The sequence below is a fragment of the Clupea harengus genome, chromosome 23 (genome assembly GCF_900700415.2).
Source record: "Clupea harengus chromosome 23, Ch_v2.0.2, whole genome shotgun sequence".
Classification (NCBI taxonomy): domain Eukaryota; kingdom Metazoa; phylum Chordata; class Actinopteri; order Clupeiformes; family Clupeidae; genus Clupea; species Clupea harengus.
In genome coordinates, this window is record NC_045174.1 from 15,530,300 (window position 1) to 15,545,299 (window position 15,000).

General features: G+C 42.2%; 2 protein-coding genes across 4 annotated transcripts in view; both read left to right on the plus strand.

Moving 5' to 3' along the window:
* rhobtb1 (Rho related BTB domain containing 1) overlaps window positions 1–3,837 on the plus strand; it is an 18,668-nt gene extending 14,831 nt beyond the window's left edge. For all 3 annotated transcript variants that reach the window (XM_012839237.3, XM_042703226.1, XM_031561229.2), the window contains 3 exons: window positions 2–90; window positions 686–791; window positions 1,242–3,837. In XM_012839237.3, coding sequence (XP_012694691.1) covers window positions 2–90; window positions 686–791; window positions 1,242–1,411 — 365 coding nt within the window. In that variant the 3' untranslated portion in view covers window positions 1,412–3,837. The remainder of the gene's footprint in view (window position 1; window positions 91–685; window positions 792–1,241) is intronic.
* Window positions 3,838–7,622: 3,785 nt separating this feature from the next.
* Window positions 7,623–15,000, plus strand: part of ank3b (ankyrin 3b) — a 206,639-nt gene continuing 199,261 nt past the window's right edge. The window contains exon 1 of the mRNA XM_031561619.2: window positions 7,623–7,944. Within this exon, the coding sequence (XP_031417479.1) occupies window positions 7,909–7,944 (36 nt within the window). The 5' untranslated portion in view covers window positions 7,623–7,908. The remainder of the gene's footprint in view (window positions 7,945–15,000) is intronic.

Consider the following 15,000-nt stretch of genomic DNA (forward strand, 5'->3'; position numbering starts at 1 on the left):
GAACAGTATGCTATGAATGCACTGGTAAAAGGCTCACGAGAAGGGCACGACATAGACGGAGAGGTGCTGACCTACCTGGAGCTGGCTCAGGTCAGTGAAGCAGGCAGCACTCAGTGGATTACCTCACCCAGTCACGCCTGCTCTAGTACTTAACTCGCACTTACAGTAGTTACATTCCTGCACTTTTTATACCTTATGTAAAGTAGTATTTATTGTTACAATAGGTCTCTATTGCTCGTAGCTTGATTGTTTTCTCCTTTGTATGTCACTTTGGATAAAAGCTAAATGACTAAATGTAATGTAATCAGATTTAGTTACTGAATGCTTAGTATTTCTATTTTTATAGTGATTCAGGACGTAACATTACATTCAAATATTAACTGCTAACTATAGCAATGCAAATATAAGAAATATGTAAATAGCAAGATGGAATAATTACTGAATTACCTTTAAAATATTGACACACATTTACACGCATTGTGTATTGACATGCATTGGCTTTATGAGTGTCATGTACACTGTAGTTCTATTGAATGTGGTGCTCATAGCTGAGATTAAGGGATCAGTAGGAGCCGGAGCAGGAGGCTCAAGAACCGAACTGATAAGGATGGATGCCTTGACCGCGCTGTCTTCAGGGAGGCTAAGCACAATGGTGGCTCAATGAATGCTTTTGTTCTGCCTACAGTTCCACAATGCTAATCAGCTAGCTGCCTGGTGCCTGCATCACATCTGTACACACTACAACAGTGTTTGTGCCAATTACCGCAAAGAAATCAAGTGCAAATCACTAGGTAAGAACGATCACTATGCTCACTATGATAAAGAGCTCTACCCATGTACAATACACGGTAACCACTCTGATAATTATAAATTATAAATATATTATAAGTATATTATAAATAAATGATGGCGGGAACATTAGCAGTGAAAATGATTCATTGTTTTTTTACACTCTCACATTTAACCTTAAAAGTTGTAGAGAACAGGTAGAGTATATATCACATGCTAGGGATATGCGACATGAGAGATATTGCTTTTCGGTAAATGCCTTTTAGTGTGTTATTTCCATTACAGCATTTTATCCTGGTCTCTCACACACACATATATAAATAAATTTGAATACATTATTCGACACATTTGTGTGCCAATGCTAATGTCTACCCCTCAAACTCCTCCATCACAATCTTGTCTTTTCCACTTGGCTTCTTTAAAAGCGGCTGTGCATGCTGTCCATTTTACAGAGAACCAGGAGTACTTTGAGAAGCACCGCTGGCCGCCCGTGTGGTACCTGAAGGAGGAGGACCACTACCAGCGTATGAAGAAGGAGAGAGAGAAGGAGGACATGGTCCTCAACAAGCACCACTCCCGCAAATGCTGGTGCTTCTGGCGCACCTCGCCCGCTGTAGGGTGAGGAGGAGAGGGAGAGAGGGAGTGAGGGAGAGAGGGAGGGATAGAGAAAGAGAGAGAGAGAGGGATGGAGAGGGATAGAGAGGGAGAGTTAGAGAGAAAGAGGGAGCAAGAGGGAGAGAGGTGTGGAGAGCGAGAAGGAGGAAGATGGACGAGAGATTAGCAAGAGACGGAGGTGGTTGGAGAAAGGGAGAGAGGAAAAGAGACTGTTAGAGAAAGGGAAAGTTATGGAGGGAGATAAGAGGAGATGGAGAAAGTAAGAGAGAGAGGGGGTGAGTGTAGAAGGGCGGAAGAGCGAGCACCTACACTGAACCGAGTGGTCACCATCGCTAGTATTTCCTGTCTTAACCTTTATGAGGATGCATCTGACAAATGCACTGAACGTCCCTTCCCTCCTCATACCCAAGAAAAGGTAAGGAGGTCTGGTACCACCTAGACCCTCCTCCCCCCAAAAAACTAACCAATCACAAGCACAACCTATGAGTCCAGACAAATCAGCCTGGCCAATTATGGTGCATTTGCAAGGCCCCAACATTCTCTCTTTTCAGTCATCTCCATTGCAAGCTACATTGCTTGGCGATTGGCTAGAGATTGTATTCACTGCTGATTGTTGCACTTCTCCTTTTTGATTTCCTTGCTGTTTGACTTTCTGGCCTTTCCCCCAGATTCCGACAGAACCTCAGTCACCTACGAGGCACCTACGAGGAAGTGTTCCTATTGAAAGTATAGTGTGTAAACCTGCTCTCACAATTTAGCACTTTAGTTTTTAACCCCAACGTGGCATTAGATAGCATTTAAGCTAGTGGTGAATCCATTCATAAATGCAGTAATTCAAGTGCTCTGTGCTTTTCACGCTAACTGCTGTGGCTTTTGTATAACTACTAATCATTTCTCGGGGCTTTTGCAGAATTCAGAGGCCCTCTATTACTGGCACTTTGCCCAAAGCTCTTAAACCACCATCACCAAGCTGGTGAGTAAAACGTGGTTGCTGTCAACCTTCATGGATGTAATCCTGCGTATTGTGATTGTTATTGTATGTACAGTGGTCTCCAAGGCACCAGCCCCTTTCAGCAAGTCAGGTTCTTCAATGCAATAACTCTCTAACTCAGGAGGTCTCCCAGTCATGCTCCTGGGACCCCTTTGCTCTGGATATATTTCACCCATCCCTGCTCTGTACCTGACTATACTCAGCAATGGAACTTTTGATTGGCTTGAATACCTGACTAAACTCAACATTTGAACTAAACCAATCAAAAGCATAATCAAAAGCATGGTGATTATTATGAGTCAAAAAAGGTGCGCTTTAAGCAGGGATAGGGAGAAGATATGCAGTGCAGGGTGGGAAACCCCAGGGAACAAGACTGGGAAGCCCCGGTTCTCACCTGTTCTAACGAAGCAGCAAAACCCAAGCCAGTGCCGGGGACTAACTGATCTATCCTCTATTCCGCCATGTTCTAGAGTCGCTGCAGATAGGTTGTTATTTTTCTACTTAAATCTCTTTCCTTTATTGTAGCACAGAATTGACCTTTAAAGGTCTTTCAAGAATTAACTCTTAAACATTAGAAGGGCTTAGCACTATAAACTTAGTTCAGGGTTTACTTGAAAATGGACCTTTACTAATGACAAATCTTAAAACACAAAACGAAAATGTAAAAAAAAAAAACAAGTTTAACAAAAAAATGATATCCTCTACTTGCATATACTACCATCACCGTTGTTGTAGAAGTTACTTGTAGAATGTAACTTTATTTACGTCACGTACCCAAAGAGACTATTGTCTCGAGAGGTTGAAATGAAATGTGTAGCTGTTTCCTGACGAGTATCTATACTGCATTTGTTTTGTCGCTGGTGGTCCATACTAGTGACTGTGCGCTTTCAGAGAATGAACGGGCAGTATTGGGGGTGGGGGTTGGGGGGGGGTGTGCTTCAAGGATGCTGCTCTGCTGCTCTGTATGTGTCCAGGAGCTGTGAGATCGTCTGTGTGTACTGTAAACTGCACCAAGATGTAATGTATACTGTATGTAAACCCACCGGGTAAAACTACGTGTAGATGGTTTTTAAAACAATTTGCCCATCCAGAGAAGGGTAACCTGTTACTTGAAAAAAAAAAAAATGAAGTGGGGAAAAAAAGACAAGAGTATGTTTTATTATCAGTATGGTTAGGTCCTCTTTAGTTAACCAAAGCGATAATGTAGAAGTCACTCACACTAGATAACCATGTGATTGTTTGGATTAATATTCTTTTTCTGGTAATAACTGCAAAACATGTCAGTGACTATTGTTAGCTGCTAATAACCGAATGGCTGGTTCATTTGGTTCATGCTGTCAAAAGGCCTTTGATCTTGCTGGTCATTATCCTTTATGTTGGTTGTTAATTAACTTATTTTTTTAAATGGAACTATTGTTGAATAAATGATTGATTTTATGTAATTTCCCTGTTAAGTGTGTTTTCTTTCATTCATACAATCTGCCCTCGAAAAGGATTAATTGGAAAGATGTCAGGCAAAAAAGGTCATAGTTGATCAATAATGGGGCTAAAAAAGATACACAGACTCTCAGATTTCAGGAATTCTCTTTTCTAGGCCTCTGATGCAATCTCCGTGTAAAAGTGTAACTCTGTTAACCCTTAATATTTTTTTGTTCTTGCTGTCAATATGCCTTTAAAGCTCTGCGAGTTTTTGTCCTAGAATCATAAAAAGAACACCCCCAGAAACCTTTAACCTTCTACATATATTCCACGTGTTTATGAATGTTTTTAGTTAGGGCAAATATACAAACACATAAAGGCATGTGAGACTTCCTAAAAAAGTCAAACAGGCCTCGGCCTCCTAAGGGTTAAAGGTTGCATGTCGTCAGCTGATCTATTTATAAGGATCCAGTAAATGGGATATTATCTGTGGGAAACATATGAGGAGAGGGCCGCGGAGAGAACGGATACAGTAACAGGTAATAGTGTACACCTGAGGGTACACAACAAGCATTCAAGTTCTGTAGCTTGTGCAGATTGCTGTAGCAGATATGAATCCGTTTTTATCAGACTTAACTACAAGGCCCAGTTTTACAGTGTTACATTTTCTTAGAGGGGCTGCAGGAGAGGACTTTAAAAGCCTTGATATTTTGTGAAATAACTAATTTTACTTTACATCACAGTCTGAGGTAACAGGGTTCTGAGGTCAAAAGGGTTCTGTGCCATTTTACTATGGACATTTTGTTTTCATGGACAAACAGCATAAGCCCGAGGAGATTATAATGAAACAGCAGGCCAGCCTTTGTTATACAACAGAAATGTCTAAAATCTCTTGGGTCTCCTGGCATCAGAAGTGGACACAACATTTTTTGGGAAGAATTAGATATAAATAAATGTTTTCTCTAGTAAGATATAGAATAAATTAAAACAAAAAAACATTTGGAGAACATTCAACCTAGCACTAAGTTAATTAAGACTCACTCAGACTAATCTATAGGTATTAGTATCAATGGAAGGCCAAGTTGTTGTTGACTCTTTGAAATAATGGATGAGGACTCTGGAACATACCTCTACGCTTTGCACAGAACAACCTGCACTCACCCCGTCTTCCGTTTGAAATTATGAGGAAGGGGAAACAAATCTCATTATGTAACATGACTTGTGACTGAGCCGCGTTCGCGTGTCACTCGATTGGTTTGTGTGTCAGCTGAGGATTCCGCTAATGCGCTGGACTGGCAGGTTGCATGTTGTCCCTGCGATGCTCCCGCGGTAATCATCATGCGCGGGGTAGGCTGCCGTCGATCCGGGGCAACTCAGATACCGGGCCCGCTGAAACACGCTCTGATAGCGGAGGTTATCATGTGGTGTAGCGGATGAAAAGTAAACTATACAAACAGGGACTTAGTAAACTAAATACTTAAGACAAATGACGGACATATGCAGTGCTGTTAAAGCAGCAATACGGAGTTCTGTTCCAAAACTAGTAAGCTAACCACCTAAAAGACATGCAAAAACCTTGCAAACACCACCAACAGCCCAGCTGACACTGACATAAGCGTGCCAACACACTGACTGGTGTCTTTTGGCATTTTAGCTGGCAATGTAATGCATGTGAAAGCTTTTCTTCCATTTTTGCAGGGTGTACCAGCCTGTTACACAGAACTACAATAGGGCATACCCTGGATGGCTAGTGGGGAAGACACAGGTGTTGATCTGTCCTTCACATGACCATATGCTATCAAAGTGAATTTGAGGATGGTACCAAAACTGGTTGCCTATTAAACCATCTCAAAAAGTGTCAAATTGTTGCATAGTGTTACTTTAATCGTTAATCAAATTATAGATTTAAAATAAAAATGCTATGCATTGTCATGTGTGCTTTGTATTATTATAATACACCTTACAGTATTGTTGATGATGGGAACAATAACGGTAATAGCACTACTTCTCCTACATAGGGTAACAACAACAACAAGTCAACATGAACTGGAATGATTTCATGACCAGTAAACAAGTTGCTTGTGTCATTATGTCACACTCAGGCTGTGTGAGGCCGTGCTCCAACAAGGCTCTGTCCGTGGTTGCTGATCTGGTTAACCTATTGGGTCAAGCGTCATTCTGAGTTCAAGGATGTAGTTGTTGTTGAGGAAAGCATCAGGAGAACACCACAACAAACTCTTCCTGTTGTCAGCAGTCCACCTTCAAATAACAAAATTAATGATTTATTTTGATCTCATCTAATTGATTTATATGCACACACGCACACACAAATGCACATACACTGAGAGAGAGAGAGAGAGAGAGAGAGAGAGAAAGAGAGAGAGAGAGAGAGAGAGAGAGAGAGAGAGAGAGAGAGAGAGAGAGAGAGAAAGAGACCTCTAGGATAGTCTTGTAAGTTTGCATGATACCTAACCCTTTGTCAGGTAAAAATACTTGGCGAAGTTAGCTACTGCTTGGCCTGAATTACCATGATACAAAAGCCCCCTCAGATTTATATCCTCACATTGAAGCCTAGAACAGACAAAAAAAGAAAGAAAAATGGAAGATGCTTTATTTCTTCTCATACAATGAATCCATAAACCGTGGGAGAGATGAATTACTCACAGACAGCATCACAGACTGGAAAAGTCTCAAAAAAGCCTTGAGGAGTTATGAAACAGTTTTTTGACCAAACTGCACATATGTACAAACAGATTCAGATTAAGACATTCAGATTACAATATTAAAAGGTAGTTTTAAAAAGGACTGAAGTTGCCTAGTGGATGGTTTTGCATCATCAGAGATTGTACAGGTAAGGTAAACACACCATGGCATGGGATCATCTATGTTGTTCATGTTCAGTTCAGGCAATCACAAGTACATCATTCTGCAGATCTAACCATGTCTAAAATGGTCAAAATGCAGCACTCAGAACCATCATAACCTTTTTGATCACCATTTTTTGATTATTTCGGACCCTTGGGTAGATCACGTGGGACCAGACCTGTACTTAACTGGGTACTACTGACATCTTGTGGACAAATGAAAAAAGTGCAGATCATGCTCAAAGTTATAACGCTATGATAATCATATTGCAATGACATGAATTAACATGTAATTAAGTATTTATTTTGCAGTATTGGATTATTGATTTATTTGTACTTTCAGATAAAGCGTTGGTGATGGTGATGATCATGATGATGCAATTTTTTGTAGTTTATCTTAGAGTATTCTCTCGCACATCTTTGGATTCCTTACTCTACACTCTACCTATAGTTGATAGTCGAAATTTATTTGTAAATTATTTAGGAGCAGGTGGAAGAGAGACTTGAAATACATTCAGTCTGCATAGTCCAGACAAAAGAAAGGATACTGCGTCCTCTAGTGTTCACTACCGGAAGCTTTGCAGGTAATTCCTAACAGTATGGAGAAATGAGGAGTGTTGTATATGATTTAGGCTACCTGCTTCCACAGTTTTAGTCGTAAGAGATTATACTTCGCCAGGCTGGATACGTAAAACGGAGCAAAAGCTGTCGGTATTTTGGAAATGTCAGTCACCCCCAAAACTCTTCTTTGCTTCTTTGCATTTTTTTCGTTCTCTTATAAAACCTGTTATCAACATAACGCGAATAAAACACGAAATGAAAGATGTAAACAGTTAATAGACAGGCAAACACGAAAACTATGATATTCCAAAATGTTTGGTGCGACCAACAGGTGTTGCGAAATTTAAACTTTCACTGGCCACTACGTTGCTCTTCCTTCTGAGCTCTACAGTTAGCCTACTGCACCCTGCCCTTACGCTGGGTTGTCGAAAACTTCGGCAGCGTCTTCTCACTACAGTGTACTTTACCTGTAACCGACCTCTCAAGCCCGCGTTGCTCTTGTAGTCTGTCTCGTTGGGCTCCGGGGTGTTTAATGTAAACTTCAGAGTTTTGTGGTAGCCCATAACACCACAGCAATCAATTTTGCAATTTCTATATTTATGGAATATACAGAAGGTCTTTCGCCGACGGAAGAGTTTTGATTCAGTTGAGCGCGGGATCTGCTTCAATATGGCCTCCGTTGCAGGTGATTCAGAGTCTGAACAGGTAAGAGTGCACTTTTTTTTTTTCGTGTATTGCGATTGAATTAAGCCTGTTCCTTGCGAATGAATCTGCAAGCTGCATCAAACGATGTTTTGTCTTTTCTTTAGACACGGTCTTGTTTGGTATTTTGCATTAGTTTCACAGCTGGCAAACTCTCGCATACAGTAGCTTAACTTAATGAATGGGACGTTTAGAAGCCAATCATTTGTATTGAACAACCAAGCTAACACAGCCTACAGTACACGAACCAATTCTGCTGTTTGCACTCTTCTCCACATCAGCAAGGGATGCCTTAGCCGATGCAAAGAAATTAACAAGGAATTCACAAGACCTTGACTTAAAACTTTGTCGTCATGTGTCCACAAAGCGATTTGTCATTATATGATAGTCTTTTCTTTCAATAATGTGAACTCACTGCTGCAATGGCTGGGTTATGCCATGTCAATTCAACCAGACTTTTAAAAAAACGTACCCACTTCAATTTTTAGTTTTCATTTTTTCATGCATCAATATGGCGGAGATATGTACTTTGTCAGTATTTTCTGGTCAGTTTGGCACATTCCATGGTGAGTTTTATCAGAGACTGGCACCATGAAACTGCATATATACCCACAAATGTTTGTTATAAAGTATAATTTAGTTTTTCTTTTCGAGGGGCCTGTATCTGCCCCCCCCCCCAAAAGTACATTGCCTATCTGTCCCCATAAGCAAAATTATGAAAATACAGCATTTCTATGTAGGTTTAGGAAACCCCTAAACTTGTATAATTGTATAATTTGGCCAAAAGATTTGTCCCCGCATCTGTAAAAGTGGCTGTAATTTGATAAGTAGTATCCCACTGGCTCTAATGTTTGGGATTCATTCCTCATGTAAACTACCGTTCAAAAGGTTGGGGTCACTTAGAAATGTCCTCGTTTTTCACTCAGTTATTTGTGTCCCAGCTGTCTCAAGCAGCTGGAGTTTTCTGACTGGGTCTCACCTGAGTAAGGTGACACAACACTCAAGACAAAACTTGTCCAATCACTTTACAAGGGATAGTGCAGGCTGTGCACTAATTGAGTTATCTTACAGTTCACAGGTAGAAAGTTAATTCAATATCAGATCATCATTAGAAGAAAAATTGTTTCATTTTATGCTGTAATGCACGAGACCACACGTCTAAGCTGCTTTCTTGAATGCCTTTCTGCTAATGTGTAAACACAGTAGCTGTGTGCACAGACCCACCACATCATTTACATTACAGGTTGTTGCTGTTGTGATCAGTGCTCTCAGCTGCTAGGCTAAGACTCTTGTGTTTGCTTAAGCTAAGCCTGCTGTATCACAGTGGACTTTCAGGCATGCTCCAGCATGCCTACATGATTTATTTGGAGCGTGGAGTGACAAAGCCTCTTAATAGCTGTTATTTATATGTCTGGAGAGACCGTTATCTGTGAATTCTCCTTCCTCTTGAGATGGTCTTGGTGTTTGGGGGGTTTAGAAATGGCCATGCGTTGATGTGAGTGACTTGAGGGGTCCCTCTAGCTTTGATTCTGAAACTCCTTGCCGCGGATAGACATAAAAGGACATGTGGAGCATCTGGGTAGTGTCTGCTTGACCTTGTGTTATTCTAGGAAATGCCGTCTTGTGTTTCCACAAAGCCCTTAAAGGACTTGGTAAGTCAGCGTATATCCCGTAACCTGCCATTGCGTTTGAAACAAGCTCCACCAGCTGCACTTCTGCAGCTCGCTTTATTCATACCTTTCTTGCCGTGGACCCCATTTAGGTATCATTAAGAGATCGATGTTGATGATTGATGCCAGACTCTTGATGTCTTTGGCCTGAAGTCACACTGTCATGAAAGAACCACTCTGCCTATGAATGGTCCAAGCTCCCGCTTTTGGGTCATCCATTAAACAAACGACCTAGTGATCTGTCCGTTCAGTCCGGGTGACGAGTGCTGGCCTGTGTTTAGTTCAAGGCGGCCCTGGGCCAGTGTGCCAGTCTCTGTAGTCGGCTTTAGTTGTATGGACAAGGATAAGTTATTTATGGACCCTCAACACAAAGTGTAGATGCAAGTAACCTAAAAAGGCAAGTTTCAAAACTCAATGCCACGAGTAAAGTGGATTACTATCAGGGTTTATAGTGGCGAGCGAGTAGACGGGCGGAAGGGAATGAATAGGGACCTTTATCTGTCCACACTGAGTCAGAGCAGGCCAGTCGGAACCGTGAGGGACAGAGAAGCACAGAGGGCCTTTCCTGGTTTCCCTTTCTCCGAGAATCAGTCAGTCAGTCGCCCTGACAGACACAGCAGGGCACACTCAGGTTACCTCATGGGTGATGCCAGCTGCCACTGGTCACAGGATGCCAGCTGTGCCCGCGGCTGGGCATTCCCAGCGCCCCCATAATGGTCGTGTTTGTTTGTGCGAATTACGCTTGGCTCACTGCGTAGGATACTTGCCGCGATCAAAGCGCCGGCCAATGATCCGAAAGCAAGCTCCGTCCCCCTGTGACACGGCCTCTGACCTCACTGGTGACGAGGGCTGGCTCCGGCCTCGTCCAGGATGACACAAGACACACACAGCAGCGCTGGTGAGCATAGGGGAAGGCCTGGTAGTGAGGGTGGAAAATCCTGAGCGTGCTGAACTAGCTGAAGCCTACAGGGACCAAGGGCATTAGCATTGATTTGTATATTCAAAATAAAACTTTATGAACATGAACCTACTGCACCTATTGATATTTAAATTAAGGGTTGATTTAACAGATTAAGAGAAATTCAGAGAAACGTGCCAGGAACAGATAGATTTTTCCATTAACCCTCCATGCAGGTTACTTACAGTGTAGTTGTGTAATGCACTATAGTTATGAGTTAATGTATAATGTATTTACATGAGGTTATATAGATTGATCCAGAATTGTGATATTTGATGGAACTGTATTAATATGGAGTTCAGCAATCAGGAAGGCATTCGGAAAAACTGGTCATTCTGGTTTAAATATAAATGTCGGTGGTTTGGGGCAAGTGGGCTCTTGGGTTGCATGAAGTGCAAGAGATTTTCTAATACACCTGCTGCACAGTGCAAACTCGCCTGAAAGAACAAGGCAGCCATTGTGTTGCAGATTTGCCAATTCCGGCCAGATGCAGGAGTTGAAATTGAAAGCGAAAGGTTTGCTGTTTCATGAAAGCTTCAAGGTCAAGGTTGCGCTGCCGAGTAGCGGCACGCTTGAAGAGGGGCCTAGATCATATCACTCATGTAATTGTTATGCTGATAGTTTAGATAAAAAGCAGAGGGCTTATACTGAACTACAGCATTTTTGTCACCAGCAAGAAGAGCAATTAAAAAACGACTCTTTTGTTTCCTATCCCTACTTGTCCTACCCAGTAACAGACCTTTTGTATGCAGACTTATTAACGCCAAAAAAATGACTCACTTTCTCACAGTGCTCCCAGTTACATTCTCTCGAGACCGTCGGATGTAGGAAGTAATCAATGTAATTACAGAGTAATTATTTCTGAAAATGTAGAAACGACTGTAAACCAGACACCATTTAGCCAGCTGCTCCAGAAGAGTCATTCCCTCTTGGGCTGTACCAGCGCCGTGAAGCTCTCCACTGAAAATGAGAACCCATTTTTAACGTCTGCCACTACCAAGCCACTACCCCGCATCTAGCAAGCAATTAACGTGATAAGCGAAGAAGTTAATTAAACTACCATTATGTCTAGCTCTGTTAGCGGTGTTGTTAATAATTGATTTGACATTGCCATTATGCTCGAATATCGCACGGTGCACAGAGGGTGATTATTTTTCTCTGCCGTGGGATGTTTTCTGGAAGGTTTCTTTGCTTTGTGCACCACCCTCATATTTATATTTATATATTTATATTTATAGATAGGTAGCTCGAAAGGTCAAAGTTTTCCCAATTGTTTGCAAGTATCCTACTGAGTTTAATACAAATTTGTAACATGCTGTTAGCAGCAGTACAATCTATTATATAGCACGGGTATTATTAATTGCTTGATAATTCTCGTTCCACTTTTCCTGTATCTAATCATTGGTCTATTATTCACAGTGCATGACAGGGCAAGGATAGGCTCTACTTTTACTATGACTATATGTAACTATGGGTTACAGCAGGAGTTCAGCTCCAACATGTGTGTGGGCCCCATGAGTCTCAACATTGATGCAGGAATGAGCACATCACTCAGGTCATCCCTGGGAATCAACAGGTTCAATGCTAATGCTAACACGCCATAGCCTGGCCTTTGGAAAAATACCAACGGTCGAACATCACTGATGTTGTGGTTCAGTTAAAGCTTTACTGGCCCTTACTGCATACAACAGTCTGACCTTATCCTTGTTAAAGTATAACTTCACCCCCAGCTCTGAGTCCAGCTCCTCCCACTGAAAAAATGCTAAAAGGTGGGAAAGGGACTGGGGGGGGGGGGGGGGGGGGGGGGGGGGGGTAAACTCTTGTAAAGAGTACCGATCAGCAAATCAACGGGCGTGGACGCTTTCATCGTAAATATGTCAGCTTTGGCCTTGCGGGGTTCAGGATGATTTTAAACAGTAGATGGCGTGTTGAGCCATTTTCAACCCATAAAACGCTGTTGTTTTATAAAAAATGGTAATTTTGTCAATATTACCAACAGCATTGATGTGTTTCATCACGGTCCAGTCATGTTATTTCGTTTACAGCTCTAAAACAAATACATTTTAGGGCGGAGTTACACTTTTTTATCAAGAGATCCTAATCTGATGCCTCGTCCGATACCTGTCCTTCTGCTTCCTGAGTGCAGTAAAAATGTTGCAAATGTCTCTCATTGTCCTGCACTTGCACCGGCTCACAGGCAAGACACACACAGGTGTGGTAATTGTTCTCAGGGCTCCCACCAACAGTTGAACTTTGACCCAAGGGACGAGTGCCATATGTTTAACAAGAGAGTTGTTTCGTGTGACGTCAAATGGGCTTCTGAGGAGCAGTAGCTGTTTCAGATCCCAAGCCTGATAATAGGAGTACTGTAAATAGCCGCCCTCGTCTCTGTCTGCCACTGCTCAAGTCCCCAGATGGCTCCTTTCTTCTCCCCCTTATTCCATTATGGTGACAGTACGGAGACAGCTGATTGGCCACCGCAGCTCTGAGAGGAGCTGTCATGTGACTCCCTGATTGCCCCTTCCTGATCTTCGCTGTTTTTCATAAATAGCGCTGCTGCATATGATGTGCATTTGAATGCCTGAGCTGTTAAGTGTGATATGTATTTTTTTTTAATGTATGACTGAGTTACACTGTTGACATTGTTAGAGCTTTTTTCCTTTCGATTTCACATTGACTGAGTTGGACGTGGAACTTAACACGTCATATCAAACTAGACCTTTGTGCATTCCACTTCAGTGATGGCATGTCACTGCACACCTGAAATTTCAATCATTTGCATTTGTTTCGGAAGCTAAATAAGAAAGGAAGACACACCCTTTCAGACAACATGCTTTCTGTCAAGGTCATGCTTCCAGGCGATAATGAAAGTATCAGCATATATGTTGGAAAACTACTTCAGAAATGCTTGCTATGCTTCAAGCTGGCTTTTTATGGTGAAATATCCCATGATGCATGAAATGCCCCCTGCCCTGCCCCTAAAAAAACGCAAGGGAAAAGGTAACAGATTTCCAATTTTCGAGTGCAACGTTTGCAGCTCTTTAGAGCTCTTTAGAGCTTGCCCCGCAACTCTTCCACACGCTGAACCATCCTTTTCAGCGAGGTCTGAGTCGCCACCTCGCCCCAGAGCCAAAACGATCCCTATAAATCGTTGCAAGCTAAAGAGCAGGCATGGCAGGCATGGCAGGCATGGGCTCTCGGGGATCTGGTCTTTCTCAGATGCTTGCCTTGCCTTGCCTTCTGCTGGCTTTGTCCTTTTCTAATGAGGGGCCTCCAGTGTTTTAGCTTGGAGACATTTCCAAAACGGAGCGCTTTTTTTTTTTTTTTTTTTAAACCTCACTGAACACGCTGACAGTGTCTGCATTGAGCTGCGCGCAAGTGAAGTCTGTTCCCTTTCTGTTTCAGAGGCAGCGTGGACAGCGTGTGTTTGTCAGCTGTTATGGTTGTATGGTGTTTGGTTGTGTGATGTTTATCGCTAGGGTGCGGCCTGACTGCTCGGGACATGTGCTGTCTTTATTAGAAGTGGATTCGGTTGGATCCTGAAATGTTATGACAAATGTGTAAAACGGGAGTCTAGAGATTGCTTAAAGCAGCAATAAGTAGTTCTGTTCCAAAACTAGCAAGCTAACTACCTAAAAGGCATGCAAAAACTTTGCAAACACCACCAACAGCCCAGTTGGCACTGATAGAAGCTTGCCAACACACTAACTTATGTCTTTTGGCAGTATAGCTGGCAATGTCATGATATTAAAAGCTTTTTGCATGGTGTACCAGCCTGGAACACAGAACTACATAACACATATCCTTGAATGCTAGTGGGAAAGACACAGGTGTTTATCTGTCCTTCACATGACCATATGCTATCAAAATGAATTTCAGGATGGTACCAAAACTAGTTGCCTGTAAAACCATACCTCAAAAAGTGTCAAATTCTTGCATAGTGTTGCTTTTAATTTAACACCTTAAGACTGTAAGACCTGTATCCTCTTGCAGAAAGTGGCAATACGACCATTTGCACCATTTACTGAACTGGGTTTCGTATAACTTTTTATGCAGACTCACCCAAACCAAACCAGCAATTCCCTTTGATGTCAACTAACTGGCTGTTAAACTGTGAAGTTATTGTAGTAGAAGGGGTTCACACCTCCTATTTCCAATTAATATATTTTAATAGGAAGTGAGGAATTTTCAAGAGCGTATCAAGGCCTGCACTTATTTTTTCCCCCCCACGCTATGAACCTGGTTTTGAATTCTGACGAGCCCCATTACGCAATCCCCACCTGAGGTTTGAGCCTTTATCACCTCAGCGGCTCAGAGTTATGGATCTTGGTGTGTGTGTGTGTTTGTGTGTGTGTGTGTGTGTGTGTGTGTGTGTGTGTGTGTGTGTGTGTGTGTGTGTGTGTGTGCCACCTTGAGGTCAGCTCCTTCGCA